The sequence below is a fragment of the Pelmatolapia mariae genome, linkage group LG7 (assembly GCF_036321145.2).
Source record: "Pelmatolapia mariae isolate MD_Pm_ZW linkage group LG7, Pm_UMD_F_2, whole genome shotgun sequence".
Taxonomy (NCBI): domain Eukaryota; kingdom Metazoa; phylum Chordata; class Actinopteri; order Cichliformes; family Cichlidae; genus Pelmatolapia; species Pelmatolapia mariae.
This window is the reverse complement of record NC_086233.1, coordinates 52,884,342-52,897,884: the sequence shown is the minus strand read 5'-3', so window position 1 is coordinate 52,897,884 and position 13,543 is coordinate 52,884,342. Positions and strand designations below refer to the sequence as shown.

Here is a 13,543-nt window from a genome sequence, read left to right as displayed (position 1 = left end):
GCTTTATAAGCAGCTCTCTGTCCTAGGAAGCAACAGTGCTCAGCGGCCTACGGTGATCCGGCAAAATCCGGAATTAATATGAAAAACAATTTATGATCATAATTAGAATTTTCACAAATGCACAAACTAAAAATGACATAAATAGTTTTCTGATTCAATAAATGTTAAAATCCAAGTTGCAATCACATCATAACTTTCATGAAACCTGGGACCAGCTTAATACCTGGTCTACTTAGATTTTATCGATTTCCTTATTTCATTCATTAACATCACAAAAGACTTGGTAATAACGCAGGACTGACTCTAGCAGTGAACTTGATGGCTTATGTTTATCTTGTTTATTTATTAAAACAATTATTGCTTCAAGTCATACAAACCATATTATTTCACCAAAATATGCCCTTGTAGCGACATTCTTAAATGTAGACACATTAAAAAATATTCAAATACAGATTAAAAAGGAGGAAACATGCTTCATAGCATGCTCATGCTATAAACTGGGGCTAAAATATTACTAAGAGATTATATACGTTTATTTTTCTGCTGCTTTATACATTTAGTACATAATTTACATTTCTTTAATGCCACAATGTCACTTTAGCCACATTTGAGACGCCGCTTATTTTATGTTTATTTTAACCATTTTGTACGAAGGCAGTTGTTGTGCATTGTGATGATTATTTATTGCAGTGCTCTCCATTTTTTAATAACTATAGCTTAAAACGAAACGCAGTCCGTGAGCCATCAAACATTTACCCGTGGATCGCAGAACATAGTTCTGCATAGTTGTAATAGCAGCTGTTCACCTCGTGACTCGCCTCATCTGTTTCACTTCACTTTCACACTCCTGCTGTAAATACTGGCACTTGAAACAGTCGACACAATGTTCGTTTTTCTTGTGCTCTTTGCGGCCTCTGTAACGTCAGCTTTTCGCCTGTCTGAGCAAGGTAAGTGGCTTTTTTTGTTTGGTAAAGTACGCTTTACATTCTTATTCCTTTAGTGCTTTTTGCTTTGTCATTTGCGCTACACCAGCTTTCGCTTTCATATTTACGGCCATGGCGTCTGTTCGTCTCCTATTGTTTCATGTTCTTTATCGGACACTTTTTAACATTTTTTTTAACATGGATTATTTACAGACGAGTTTCACTTCAAGTCATGGATGGCACAGGTAGGTTATAGCGCCGTGACATAAGCAAAAGATTGCGCTCAGTATGTTGTTATGAGGAAGTTGTATGGTGAGAAAATCATAGTAACAATGTGGCTCAAGTGCGTACTGCACTATAGAGCCACGCATCAAGCTTAAAAATAAATGTCTAAATCAGCACCCTTCCTCCATGTACAGTACAACAAAGGTTACAACTTGAAGGAGTACTACCAAAGACTGCAGATATTCACAGAGAACAAGAAGAGGATTGACAAACACAATGAAGGAAACCACTCGTTCACAAGTATGACCTCTTTGTGTTTGCATTAACGTTTTGTTTCACGTGGCTCATCCTAAAGTGCTTTCACCTGCATTTCCTCTCTTCCTGCAGTGGCACTGAACCAATTTTCAGACATGACATTCAGTGAATTTCGAAAGTCCTTCCTCATGTCTGAGCCTCAGGTAATGATGCTCATACAAGAAGCATTTTGCAATGATGATTAAGCTGTTTTTTGTTGAGGGGGTTTTGACAAGTTGATTTTTGCAGAACTGCTCTGCCACCAAAGGGAACTACTTCAGCAGCAATGGGCCGCTACCAGACTCCATCGACTGGAGAAAGAAAGGGAATTATGTGACACCAGTGAAGAATCAGGTGAGACTGAACCTCAGATCCACATGCATGGTTGCTCAGTCAGACAGTGGATTAAAAAAAAGTAGTATAGTAATAGTAAAATAAAATGTTCATAATTAAAAAGGAAACCCTTTAAGGGGATGCAGTTTCCCCACAATGCAGTGAAAAATGTTACTGTTGCATGTCGAGAACAGGTTAACTAAACTTACTTGCTGAGCGGCATTGCAAAAACTGTTTGCCCTTAAATAGTTTATCCAGTGTTCATCCAAACAAAACATGTCAAGAGGTCTGCTGTAAGAAAAAGGCCCAGTGTTAAGTTGAGTTTGTGGGATTTTTTTTAGTATTTCTTTCAGTGAATAAAATCTTTCCTAAAGTCTTTGTGTGTGTGTGTGTGTGTGTGTGTGTGTGTGTGTGTGTGTGTGTGTGTGTGTTTACGCCAAAGGGAGGCTGTGGTAGTTGCTGGACGTTTTCCACCACTGGCTGTTTGGAGTCTGTAACTGCCATCAACAAGGGGAAGCTTGTACCGCTGGTGACTTGTTTTAATTAGCTGATAATGTATCAAAAATTGCACTTCATGACAAAGCATAATGACTAACTTTACTAACTATTGCGTTAACTAGTCAGAACAACAGCTGGTAGACTGCGCTCAAGATTTCAACAACCATGGATGCAATGGGTGAGTCAAAGATTTCCTACCTTCCCCTTTAAAAGAAAATTACCTGTAATCGTTCACTCATTTAATAACATATTAATTTGTCTTTCAGAGGTCTTCCCAGTCAAGCATTTGAATACATCATGTACAACAAGGGACTGATGACCGAGCAGGACTATCCATACACGGCTTTTGTAACTACCAGCTAAAAAAAAGAAACATTAAACAAAAGAGACTTTTCAGTTACATACGGTTGTGTTTTATGGCTTAATTTATTTTAACTGTGTCTTTTTGTCATTTTAGGAGGGTAAGTGTGTGTACAAACCAGGAAGGGCCGCTGCTTTTGTGAATAGTGTGGTGAACATAACAGCAGTGAGTATCCATCAGGGATTTTCATCAAGGAAAAGTCTTTAGTGAAGCGAGTGAATGATGACGTTTTTCTGCTGTCTGTCAGTACAATGAGATGGAGTTGGTGGACGCTGTCGGGACACACAATCCTGTCAGCTTTGCTTTTGAGGTGACCTCTGACTTTATGAGTTACCACCAGGGTGTGTACACCAGGTAAGAGGAGGTCATAATTTCAATTTTGTCTTTTTTCAAGTTTATTAATACATACTGTTTATATGGTCACTATATTTGCTATAACCAAATGTAAGCAGATTCCTGCATGTTTGCTCTGGTCATTTTTCCCCTGCAGTGTCCATGAAATGAATGGGGCAGACCTTTACTTGAACCTACTGATCAAGTCTATTATTCTTTTGATTCTCACATAAACACACATGCTCAAAACCTGTTTTTCATTTTTACAGCAAGTTTACCACAACCACTGCTGCTAAAATAAGAACTGAGAAAAGAGGGTTTAGAGTATTTCATTCAGTTTAAAATGTCAGTAAAGCTGTTACTTTCAGACATTTGAGAGGTTTAGTTCCTCTTTCTGAATAAAAGATATAGAGTGAGAAGAAACATGTTCTGCTTTCAGCACTGAATGCCACAACACCACCGACAAAGTGAACCATGCAGTTCTGGCTGTCGGCTATGGACAAGAAAATGGTACTCCTTACTGGATAGTAAAGAACTCATGGGGATCGAGTTGGGGCATGAACGGGTAATTTTTCTAATCAGTCACATATAGAAAAATTTCCCTAAATATTATGAACCAAAGAAACAGAGTAACAGTTTTGTCCTCTCACAGGTATTTCCTCATTGAACGTGGGAAGAACATGTGTGGACTTGCTGCCTGCGCATCATTCCCAGTGGTGTGATTATTACATGTTTGCACATTACAGAAGGGCTGACGATGAAGCCAGTTCATTTTTATATTGTTTGTACAGAGTTTGTTTTAAAATCAGCAGCCTGTGCATCTACAGATGTGTTTTTCCAAAAAGGGAAGAGGTTTTAACCCCCATTCAAGCACTATGACAGAAAGATCCAGGTCACTACACTATGAAATAAATGTAACTGAAATGATCATTTCATTGAAAATCATTCAAACTGTTTTGATTAAATTTGCAAATAAACTTTATTAAATATGTCGAGTTGTTATTCACAATGCACTGCAGTAAAAAGTCACAGAAAGCAAAGAGACACAATTGTTACACTCCTCTGTGACAATTTTATTGTAAATATTAAAAAAAAATCGGAGATTCTATCCATTGGCTTAATTAGACCATTGTGACAGGAATGTTGCAGGGTATGAAGGGCATTATCAGTGGTGCAAACAACGTTTACCCGGTAGCTTGATTTTGTGGCCCCGGTCTCGGTTGGGTTAGGGTTTCAGATTTTTTGGTTTTTTAATGCAACTGGGCAGCAGAGGTCGCTGTTAGGTAGGTCTTCGGTCTACGATAGCCAGTGGTGGGATGATAGTTTGTATACATAAAATCATTGCGTTTTATGTAACACTATCGTAGACGGCATTAGATCAGCTCAAAGTTAAATTTTAGGCTGCTTTTGCATTATAAACAAGTATAAAATGTGTGTGTGAAACCGGCCCAATGTGTTTCGTGCACGTGGAAGACTACATTTCCCATGATACTCACGCCGAATGAGCCTCGGCCAATAAGAAGTCCGTTTGTTGAATGGGCGCAAAAATCTGTTGTCTGGGTTTACAGGTACACATTGAGAGAGTTAATCTCCGGTCAAAACAAAGGAAAAAATTATTTAACTGTAATGAACGTTACTGAGCTTTACTCCAGCGAGGGGTACGAGTGAAGCGCGAGTCTCCGGGAGACAGGTCGCATGTCGTGTCTAGCGTAATGCTAAACAAACTGCTCGCTGCTACTTCATGAATTGAGCTCATATTGCTAGCCAGCTAACACGTTAGCTCTGCCTCTTACAAGCAATGTCCAGTCTACCACAAAATAACTTGAAGGAACAACTAGCGAGGCACAGCAATGCTGCTCAAAGCAAGCAGTCTGTTGCTAAACCTAAACCGGGGTAAGTATGGTCAAAAACCCACAGGGATAAACTGCTAGCTAACTGTAAGCTTTGCTAACAGCACAAGGATGGATACGTTTTGTTATTTACTGTACACTCTGTTTAGGGTGACAGTGCTGGGCATGCGATATGGTTTCGAATAGCGACAATTTCACCTCAAAGTCTGTAAGACTGTCTGTTAGGCTAGCTGTCTTAACAGTCATATTGTTTTTATAATTCAGCTCCTTTTGTGTGTAATTTTCAGGGCTTTTTCTTTCAAAAAGAAGTCCTCATCAGGTACGACCAAGGTGGAAGTCCCTACGAAGGTAATCAGCTCAAATGTTTTGGCAAACAGGAATGTCAATGTCCCCAAGAGTGGTTTGGTGACTAAATCTCCTTTGACATTTTCAAACAAGCTTGAGAGACCTCAAAAATCCAAAATCAACAACTACTTCTCTGTAAGTTCAAAATGCAAGTCGGATACCATCAGCTCAGCAGATATTGCCTCTCCTGCATCCCAAACACCTTCAATGGTCTCTGATATTAAGTCAGCACCAGCTCCAGCTAAATCTGACAGCCAGTCTTGTAGCAGTAATCCATTCAATTCCACAGCTCTGGATGTGTCACGTAGTTTTCCTGTGGACAACTGGGATGATTTAGATGACTTTGAAACACCAGCCAAGGGAAAAAACAACTCATTCAGTTCAGAAGTATCAGAGAAAAGTGGCAAACTACTGCCATCCCCTACTGGAGAAAAAGCACAATCAACAGGGAAACTAAACTATGATTCCTTATTTAAAACATCCAAATTAACTAGCAAGAATGGTAAGCAAACCTGCATGGAAACAGATGAGCCAGAGGAAAATGTCAACACCGCTGCAGTTTCACCAGGACCCAGTTTAAACCAGGAACCAGCAGACTGGTCAGATGAGGAGGAACTTGCCATTAAGATGAACAGAAAACATCCTGCACATCTAAAGCATATCATGAGTGATAGTGAAGAAGATAATAATGCTGAGCTGGAACCTTTTACAGGAAGCACAGGTAACTGCTTGTTTATTTTAGGTATACACTGGTCAACAGATTACATTTAAAAACAAAAAGAAACTATGTGCTACCATGTGTTACTCTATAGGTAACAAGAAAATATGGATTGACCCAAAGACAATAGAGATAGATGACAACTCGGAGCCTGAAGACGACCTTGATTGCATTCCACCTTCACCCATCCCTGATGAGGTTACTTACACAGGCTCAACACTGGAGACAAGGTCAGAATTTAGACTTGTCTGCCTATTTTACCAATCATACTTGTGTTTATAGCAGCCAAAATGCTCGAATGTTCTCTTTCATCCTGTAAAAAGTTGTTACTGCCAGCAGTCTCTTCTCTGTAGTGATAATAGTTAGATTGATGGGGAAAGTTTTAAGTATAGACAGTATAAAAGACAGCCTTGGCTTCAGAGATGGTGCCAATGAGCAAAAGGCGTAAAACTGAATTTCTTTAATGGCCAGCAAGTTTGGTTCCTCTGAACTTCCGATCTGTGGGGAAAAAGACCTGTGGCTTTCTCATCTTTGACCTTAATAAATACTTAGCTGATGAACTTAATCACTAGTTTCAGGTTATATTTATTATAACAAGAAAGTCATTTTAAAAATTACGGTTGTTCTAAGAGTTAGAAACGTATCACATGACTTGCTTTATTTTCAAACAGAGCTAAATCAGCTGATGCTCAAATTGGAGACAATGCTGTGAAATCAAAGAGCCCCGTCACACTGAATGAACCATCCAAGCTCTGCTCAAAAGACAAAACAAGTGAGTGTTGTGCCTTTTTTAAGCAAAAAAATTCCTATACCTCATTTTATTCAAAAGTATGTTTTGTTGTTTTTTTCTTTCTATGTATTGATTTCTTTTCAGATGAAAAACTTTTTGCTATCATGGAGTCCATTTGTGCTCTGGTTGACTCCATCCCTGAACATGAATTAATTGCTTTGTCCTGTGGAGATGAACTTTTACTGAAGCGGGCCCAGAGGTGTGTTAGCTTTGCGTGTGGTTTTGGTATTATTCACGGTGTTTTAATTAAATCTCAGTATGACCATAATCACCTGCTTTTATCCTGCAGGAAGAGAATTCTTGCAACTGGCGGTGACTGTTTGTTTAGGATGCAGCAGCCAGACAGCACAGTGATTTCTGAACCCATCTTCAAAGAAACGTCTTTTTCAAGCAACGGTGTTTCATCCAACAGCTCTGTGCCTGTGGACTCCAAGAAGCCTCCTCAGCATAGAAGATCTTCAGTCATCTCTGTGGACTATGACTCTGATCACTCTGACAGTGTTATTGATTTAAAGCCCTTGGATAATAAGGACAGCAGGGCGATAGGTGTTGAAACTGACAGTATCTGTGACTCTCCATCAGCACACAGGCTCACAAAGCCATCTTTTAATATATCTGAGAAATTGAGCATTGACCTTGATGGCTCAGACCTCTTCTTCTCACCCAAGGAGTCAGAGAGTGGTGTGCAGAAGAAATCGAACAACACCCCAACATTTGTAGTTGATGAAGAAATGGATGACTTCTACAATGACGACTTTGATATAGATGACTTTAATGACTCTGATATCCCAGATTACTTTGACGAACCGCAAACATCATCAGCTGTGACTACAGCAGTGAAAGAGGGGGGGCCGAGCAAGTCCTCATGGGAGAAGAAACCAACAACACCTGCTTCTGCTCCAAAGCCGTCAACGATTTGTTCTCCAGGCAAGTCATTTTGTACTCACTGAATCTGTTTTTGAGGCATCTGAGAACAGCCAATTGTTTCCCTCTGGTCCACAGATCTCATACAACTCTAGATTGTTACACATTCCATGTGTATTGATTTCATTCTCCTGAAATGCAAAACTCCATATGAATTATATATTTAACAGAAAACATATGTTTTTAAAGGTGGTCTGTCATAGCTGATAAACACATGATTTGATTTTTTAAGGAACTTGTCTTTTTTGTGTCTCTATTTGCAGAACCCACCTTCAAAAACCCAGCTCATGATTGCTTCAGAGGCTTCAACTTCCCTCATTCACAAGAGATGATGAAGATCTTTCACAAGCGTTTTGGACTTCATCAGTTCAGGTTTAATCAACTAGAAGCGATTAATGCTGCACTACTGGGTGAAGATGCATTTGTTTTAATGCCCACAGGTTTGTAAAAGCATGCTTACAGTAGCAGTGCAGCGGTTGCTGTGAAGATGTCCAGGTATCTTAAACTGTTGTATTTTTTTAGGTGGAGGGAAAAGTTTGTGCTATCAGCTGCCTGCGTGTGTCTCGCTGGGGGTCACTGTGGTGGTTTCTCCACTCAAATCACTCATCGTAGACCAAGTTCAGAAACTCACCACCCTGGATGTAAGTATGCTTGTTTCCACTCGTCTATTTGATCAGAGAAAAGTGTGAAGTGCTTATGCGTGTACTCAGAAAGTGTATTAAATAAATTAGTTAATTTAATAGGTTTAAAAAGCATTTTCATTTTAACAGTTTTTCAAAACTATGGGTCAGTTCATATCTTAACTTTTGGCAGTCAGATTTGGTTCATTTCACCAATTGGCCCCTGTCTGCCACCTGATTACTTAATCATGATTGGATTATAACATGCATCTCAATATAAGGCCCGGGGGCCAGAATTTGCCAGGCAAAGACTCCAGTTTGGCCCAAAGGAAGGCCTTGGAAAATTTGAAGGAGGGCATCATTTTTGCACTGTTAACTATGTTTTGTTTTGTTTTTTTATAAGTTTTGTTTTTCCTGTTGATAAACACCTCCCCTGTGGACATTCAATTAGAAAAAAGTAATTAGGTAACATATAAACAATTAAATAACAACAGAAAAATTCCTGTCTACAATTGAAATGTCTGTTTTTTCAAAATAAGTAAATTTACTTATTTTGAAAAAACAGACATCCCGGTGCATAAGTTTTCTGCTTTATAATTAAATCACAGCCTGAGAAATGAAGTGTCACAGCCTTTTCTGACATTTTACACATTTATTTCTCACAAGTTAAGTCCAAAGAGTTGTGCTGACAAATTTCTTTAATTTACCACAGCAGCATTTCTTTGTCATGTAGATACTGCATTTGATTTGCTTATATTAAGATATCTGAGGGATTAACTGTGTAGTTAAACTTCCTTAGACTGACCAAAAGAGGAGTTTCGCTTGTCCAGCCCACTTGCATTAATGTTTTCACTAACAGCTCCACACGACATGGGAAATGGAACTGCGATGCAATATTGTGAATGATTGAATAGTAATTTCAGTCTTGGTTTAGGAAGTTTGTTATACTTCTGCTGTTTTTTTTTGTGGTGTTGTTGTGGTTTGTTTTGTGTTTTTGTTTTTTATTTTTTGTTTTTATTGTATTGTTCTGCATTTCAGATTCCAGCAACAAGTCTATCTGGTGATAAAAGTGATAGTGAAGCATCGAGGATTTATATGCAGCTTTCAAGGAAAGATCCCATTATTAAACTGCTCTATGTCACACCTGAAAAGGTGAGCTTTTTGTGACTTGTAATCTAATTTTGAAAGATTTAATTGTATTATAATTGGATAATTAAACGTGTCTGTAACTATAAATTCTGTAATGCTTAAAACTGACTTATTCCTCACTCCCCCCCAAAAGGTGAGTGCGAGTAACAGGGTAATCTCCGCACTGCAGAACTTGTACGAGCGAGGCCTTCTGGCTCGGTTTGTCATAGATGAAGCCCATTGTGTCAGTCAGGTATGCTCCTTTGCTTTCATGCGCACCCAATCCTGCTGTATGCTTTTATTTTTAGCAGCAGCCATTTTGAATCATTCCATCATTTTAAATCTTTCAGTGGGGCCACGATTTCCGCCCAGACTACAAGAAGCTGCATGAACTGCGTCAGAAGTTCCCCAATGTGGCAATGATGGCTCTGACAGCCACAGCTACTCCCCGAGTGCAGAAAGACATCCTGAACCAGCTGAACATGAGTCGACCCCAAGTGTATGTGTTCACTTTCAGCCTCTGGCTTAGATTTATAACGTGTGTGTGTATATATATTTGTTTTTCTTCTTCTTGCTGGATCAAAAAGCAAAACAGTAACTGAACATTTTTCTTCCAATGTGTTTTCAGGTTTACGATGAGCTTCAACAGAACAAACCTGAAGTACTCAGTGCTGCCCAAGAAACCCAAAAAGGTGGATGAGGACTGCACCAGCTGGATCAAGAAGCACTACCCACGTAAATAATTCAGTACTTTCTCTGATCCCGGTGCATGCTATTTTCAGAACACTGTCATAACTGCTGTGTTAAATTTTTAACTGTATATGAACACTTTAAGCCCTCACATGTCTGGAACAGTAGGTGGGAAATCAAAACAGTTTGCAGAAAACAAGCCAAGTGGATTACCGTGTAGAATTTTATTATATCAAGTTGTTGGATGTTATTTTGGATAGAAGTAAAATCCCTAAGTCTTAAATCTGTGTTTTGTCGGGGGTTATGTGCATCTGTCTGTTGTTCTGATGCAGGTGACTCTGGCATCGTGTACTGCCTGTCTCGTAACGACTGTGATGCCATGGCCGAGAGTCTTCAGAGAGCAGGGTTATCAGCCCTGTCGTATCACGCAGGACTCAGTGACAGTGACCGAGAGTATGTGCAGAGCAAATGGATCAATCAGGATGGTTGCCAGGTCAGCTCAAAACTCAAATTATAGATATTATGAACATAACCAGCAGTCTGGGTACTGGCCACAAAGACGAGATCACTAGATGGTTGCGTAATTTAAACCATGGTTTCGAGTCATGCTTGAAATCCTCTTCTTTCATTGCTGCCAACAGGTCATCTGTGCCACCATAGCCTTTGGCATGGGCATTGACAAGCCTGATGTGCGCTATGTGATCCACGCTAGTCTGCCTAAATCAATGGAAGGATACTACCAGGAGTCAGGGAGAGCTGGCAGGGATGGAGAGATCTCTCACTGCATTCTCTTTTACTCCTACACCGACGTCCAGCGCATCAAGAGGATTATCAGCAGTAAGTGATAGAAAATCAAACCGTCCAGGCCAGTTCAGCTCCTAACATGTTTACACAGTGTCTTTTTGGCTTCTTGCATTATCGCAGTGGACAGAGAAGGTGACAGACACACCAAGGCAACTCACTACAACAACCTACACAGCATGGTGCACTTCTGTGAGAACGTGATGGAGTGCAGAAGAATTCAGCTGCTCGCGTATTTCGGAGAGCTGAAGTTCAACAGAAACTTTTGTAAGGACCATCCAGACGTCAGCTGCGACAACTGTACCAAACCCAACGTAGGAATCATTTCTTCTATGTTGATGATATATGTAACCTACCGCCAGCTGTTTGTAATTGGCCATCAATGTTCCTGAAAACAGCAATACAAGATGCGAAACGTGACTGAAGATGTAAAAAAGATCGTGAGGTTTGTCCAGGAGAACTGTGAGAAAGTCGGAGCAAGGTTTGGCAAGACTGCTAACCAAAACAGACTGACCCTCAACATGCTTGTGGATATCTTCATAGGTACAGTACATACACAAGCAAGCAGTAAAAATGCATTTGGCAACTAGACAAGTTGATATTCCCAGTACAGTTGTTTGAATTATGTGTGGTTAAAAAAACTGTAAATGTTCTTTTATGTCAGGCTCTAAAGCTGCCAAGGTACAGACAGGAATGTTTGGCATTGGAGCAGCCTATTCCAGACACAATGCTGACCGTCTTTTTAAAAAGCTGGTTCTGGATAACGTCCTGGTTGAAGACCTCTACATCACCAATGGTGGGCAAGCTGTGTCTTATATCTCCGCTGGAACAAAAGCCATGAATGTTCTGTCTGGACACATGCAGGTAAGAGGTCGCACATCAGCGTTTAAGGCCTTTACAGACCTGACAGGCATGATGAAATCAATTATCAATTGTTTTTCTTGGTGCTTTTTAATTTGCTTGCAGTGTGCATTACAAATCCATATCCTAAAAAAATCTGAATTTGTGTAATTTTTACTTGAAACGATTGGTGTACAAAGGGCTTTAAAGTGTCATGAAGAGAGGTAGAGCAGGAAAATGCATTGAGGTGCTGCCAGTCATTGAAAACACTACTGGCTTTCATCATTTCCCAGGTGGAGTTTTATGAGACTGAGAGCGCGTCCACCATCAGGAAACATAAAGCTGCCATGGCGAAGAACGTCTCCCGGAGAGAGGAGATGGTGCAGGAGTGTCTTAAGGAGCTGTTGGATCTCTGCAAGCAGCTGGGGAAAGCGTTTGGCCTTCATTATTACAATATTTTCTCCACTGCCACATTGAAAAAGATAGCTGGTAATTAAACTTCTCAGACACAGAACTTTTTATTTAATTTCAAAAGGAAACATTTTATAACTTAACACACTTTTTGTCACATTCAGAAAAGCTTTCTTCTGACCCTGAAGTCCTCCTGCAAATTGATGGTGTAACAGAAGATAAACTGGACAAGTATGGAGCTGAAGTCATTCAGGTCCTACAGAAATATTCTGAGTGGCAGCTACCTGGTAAGAGATCCTACTGAAGTTTTGCATATTGTAACTTTTTGGATCACATGATGGTGTGCTGTCGTCAACCTAACAGGCAGGTGGGCAGCATGTTCACCTGAGTTTGTGAATAAGATAACTTGAAAATGAGGCGACATAGGAGCTTCCAGTTATATCAAATTGTATCTACTTAAAATCTCAGACCAGTTTAAAATTGTGACCTCAATGTCAGAGGTCAAGGTTTCTTAAAATCTTGTGAATGTGATAACTTGAGATCAAGACATCTAAGATTTTGAAGTTGACACCATAGGCATGTCTATGAGGAGGCTGACCACTAGCACTAGTGGTTGCCTGTAGTTTTTTTTTTAAACTTTAACACAATGTGTGAATTTAAAAATAAAGTTTAATTTTTTCTGTGTATCAGAGGAGCAGGCTGACAGTGGAGGCGACGGGTGGATAGACACGGCACGAGGTCGCACTCGTGGAAATGACGAGGATGACACAGAGTCCTCCACCTACTTCCGTAATAAGTCTGCACAGGGACAGAAGAGAAAGAAGGCTCCGTTCTTCAAGTATTCCAAGAAGAAAAAAGGATGTGGCAACACAAGCTCCAGTTCTAAAGGGTCTGTAGAGTGTTGTCTCACATTTCATCATCCAGTTGGGGATCATATTTGCCAATAGGCGTCACCTTGTAACTGAACTATTTTTCTTTTTTGCTTTCTTTTGTCTTTCTGTGGTGATTTTTGTGGATTTAGCCGTGGCTACAGCAGCAATAAATCCTGGTCGTCCTCCAGCTCCAGGGGTGGAGGTCGAGGGTCCAGGAGCTCAGCAGGTGATGCATCAGCAACCAGGAGACCAGGATTACTGGCAGCCCCGATGCCTCAAAGCAGCCAGCGTCCATTCTTAAAGCCAGTATTTTCACACTTGAGCTAGGACTCCTTCGTCCCGTATCTGACTTTGTAGGCTAGTAAGCTAATTTTCTAATCCACCAAGCTGCTGCTTTGTATTGGACCAGCTAAAACTGCATTTTCTGTACAGTTATCGCATGTTTATATTGTTGTACATTTTTACTTTCTGTGGCTGGAATCCTTCCCTGCACTTTTATGTGCTTGTCTTATTTGATAATAAAAATAAATTAAAATTTTATTCATGAGTATCGATTTAACTTGTTTTGTTGGTTTTTTTAAACACAA

At 39.9% G+C, this 13,543-nt stretch overlaps 2 protein-coding genes across 3 annotated transcripts; both read left to right on the top strand.

The window, feature by feature from the left end:
* The first annotated feature begins 821 nt into the window (after positions 1–821).
* ctsh (cathepsin H) lies at positions 822–3,934 on the top strand. The gene is made up of 12 exons (XM_063481126.1): positions 822–947; positions 1,137–1,168; positions 1,343–1,448; positions 1,536–1,606; positions 1,692–1,796; positions 2,218–2,304; positions 2,396–2,451; positions 2,540–2,621; positions 2,731–2,799; positions 2,882–2,988; positions 3,407–3,532; positions 3,620–3,934. Exons 1-12 carry the CDS (start codon positions 884–886, stop codon positions 3,687–3,689), a joined length of 975 nt encoding a protein of 324 aa, XP_063337196.1. The 5' UTR covers positions 822–883; the 3' UTR covers positions 3,690–3,934.
* A 579-nt stretch (positions 3,935–4,513) lies between these two features.
* On the top strand, positions 4,514–13,494 carry blm (BLM RecQ like helicase). Of its 2 annotated transcripts, XM_063479682.1 has the most exons (22): positions 4,514–4,860; positions 5,105–5,165; positions 5,256–5,883; positions 5,975–6,110; positions 6,552–6,652; positions 6,755–6,869; positions 6,960–7,597; positions 7,858–8,034; positions 8,117–8,235; positions 9,253–9,366; positions 9,497–9,595; positions 9,693–9,841; positions 9,971–10,077; positions 10,365–10,525; positions 10,674–10,869; positions 10,957–11,147; positions 11,232–11,376; positions 11,498–11,697; positions 11,967–12,162; positions 12,249–12,371; positions 12,775–12,973; positions 13,106–13,494. In XM_063479682.1, the coding sequence occupies exons 1-22, from the start codon at positions 4,766–4,768 to the stop codon at positions 13,281–13,283; spliced, it is 4,128 nt and encodes a 1,375-aa protein (XP_063335752.1). In that variant the 5' UTR covers positions 4,514–4,765; the 3' UTR covers positions 13,284–13,494. The 2 variants fall into 2 exon arrangements, with proteins under 2 accessions (XP_063335752.1, XP_063335751.1); XM_063479681.1 differs by having other exon boundaries at positions 5,105–5,883.
* Positions 13,495–13,543: the final 49 nt, after the last annotated feature.

Bases quoted from the DNA above. Each gene is read 5' to 3' on its own strand.
- blm (XM_063479681.1), top strand. From the start codon at position 4,766: ATGTCCAGTCTACCACAAAATAACTTGAAGGAACAACTAGCGAGGCAC. The intron at 9,596-9,692 runs GTATGCTCCTTT...TAAATCTTTCAG, and splicing joins AAGCCCATTGTGTCAGTCAG to TGGGGCCACGATTTCCGCCC. The intron at 9,842-9,970 runs GTATGTGTTCAC...ATGTGTTTTCAG, and splicing joins AACATGAGTCGACCCCAAGT to GTTTACGATGAGCTTCAACA.
- ctsh (XM_063481126.1), top strand. From the start codon at position 884: ATGTTCGTTTTTCTTGTGCTCTTTGCGGCCTCTGTAACGTCAGCTTTT. The intron at 1,797-2,217 runs GTGAGACTGAAC...TTTACGCCAAAG, and splicing joins TGACACCAGTGAAGAATCAG to GGAGGCTGTGGTAGTTGCTG. The intron at 2,305-2,395 runs GTGACTTGTTTT...TGCGTTAACTAG, and splicing joins AGGGGAAGCTTGTACCGCTG to TCAGAACAACAGCTGGTAGA.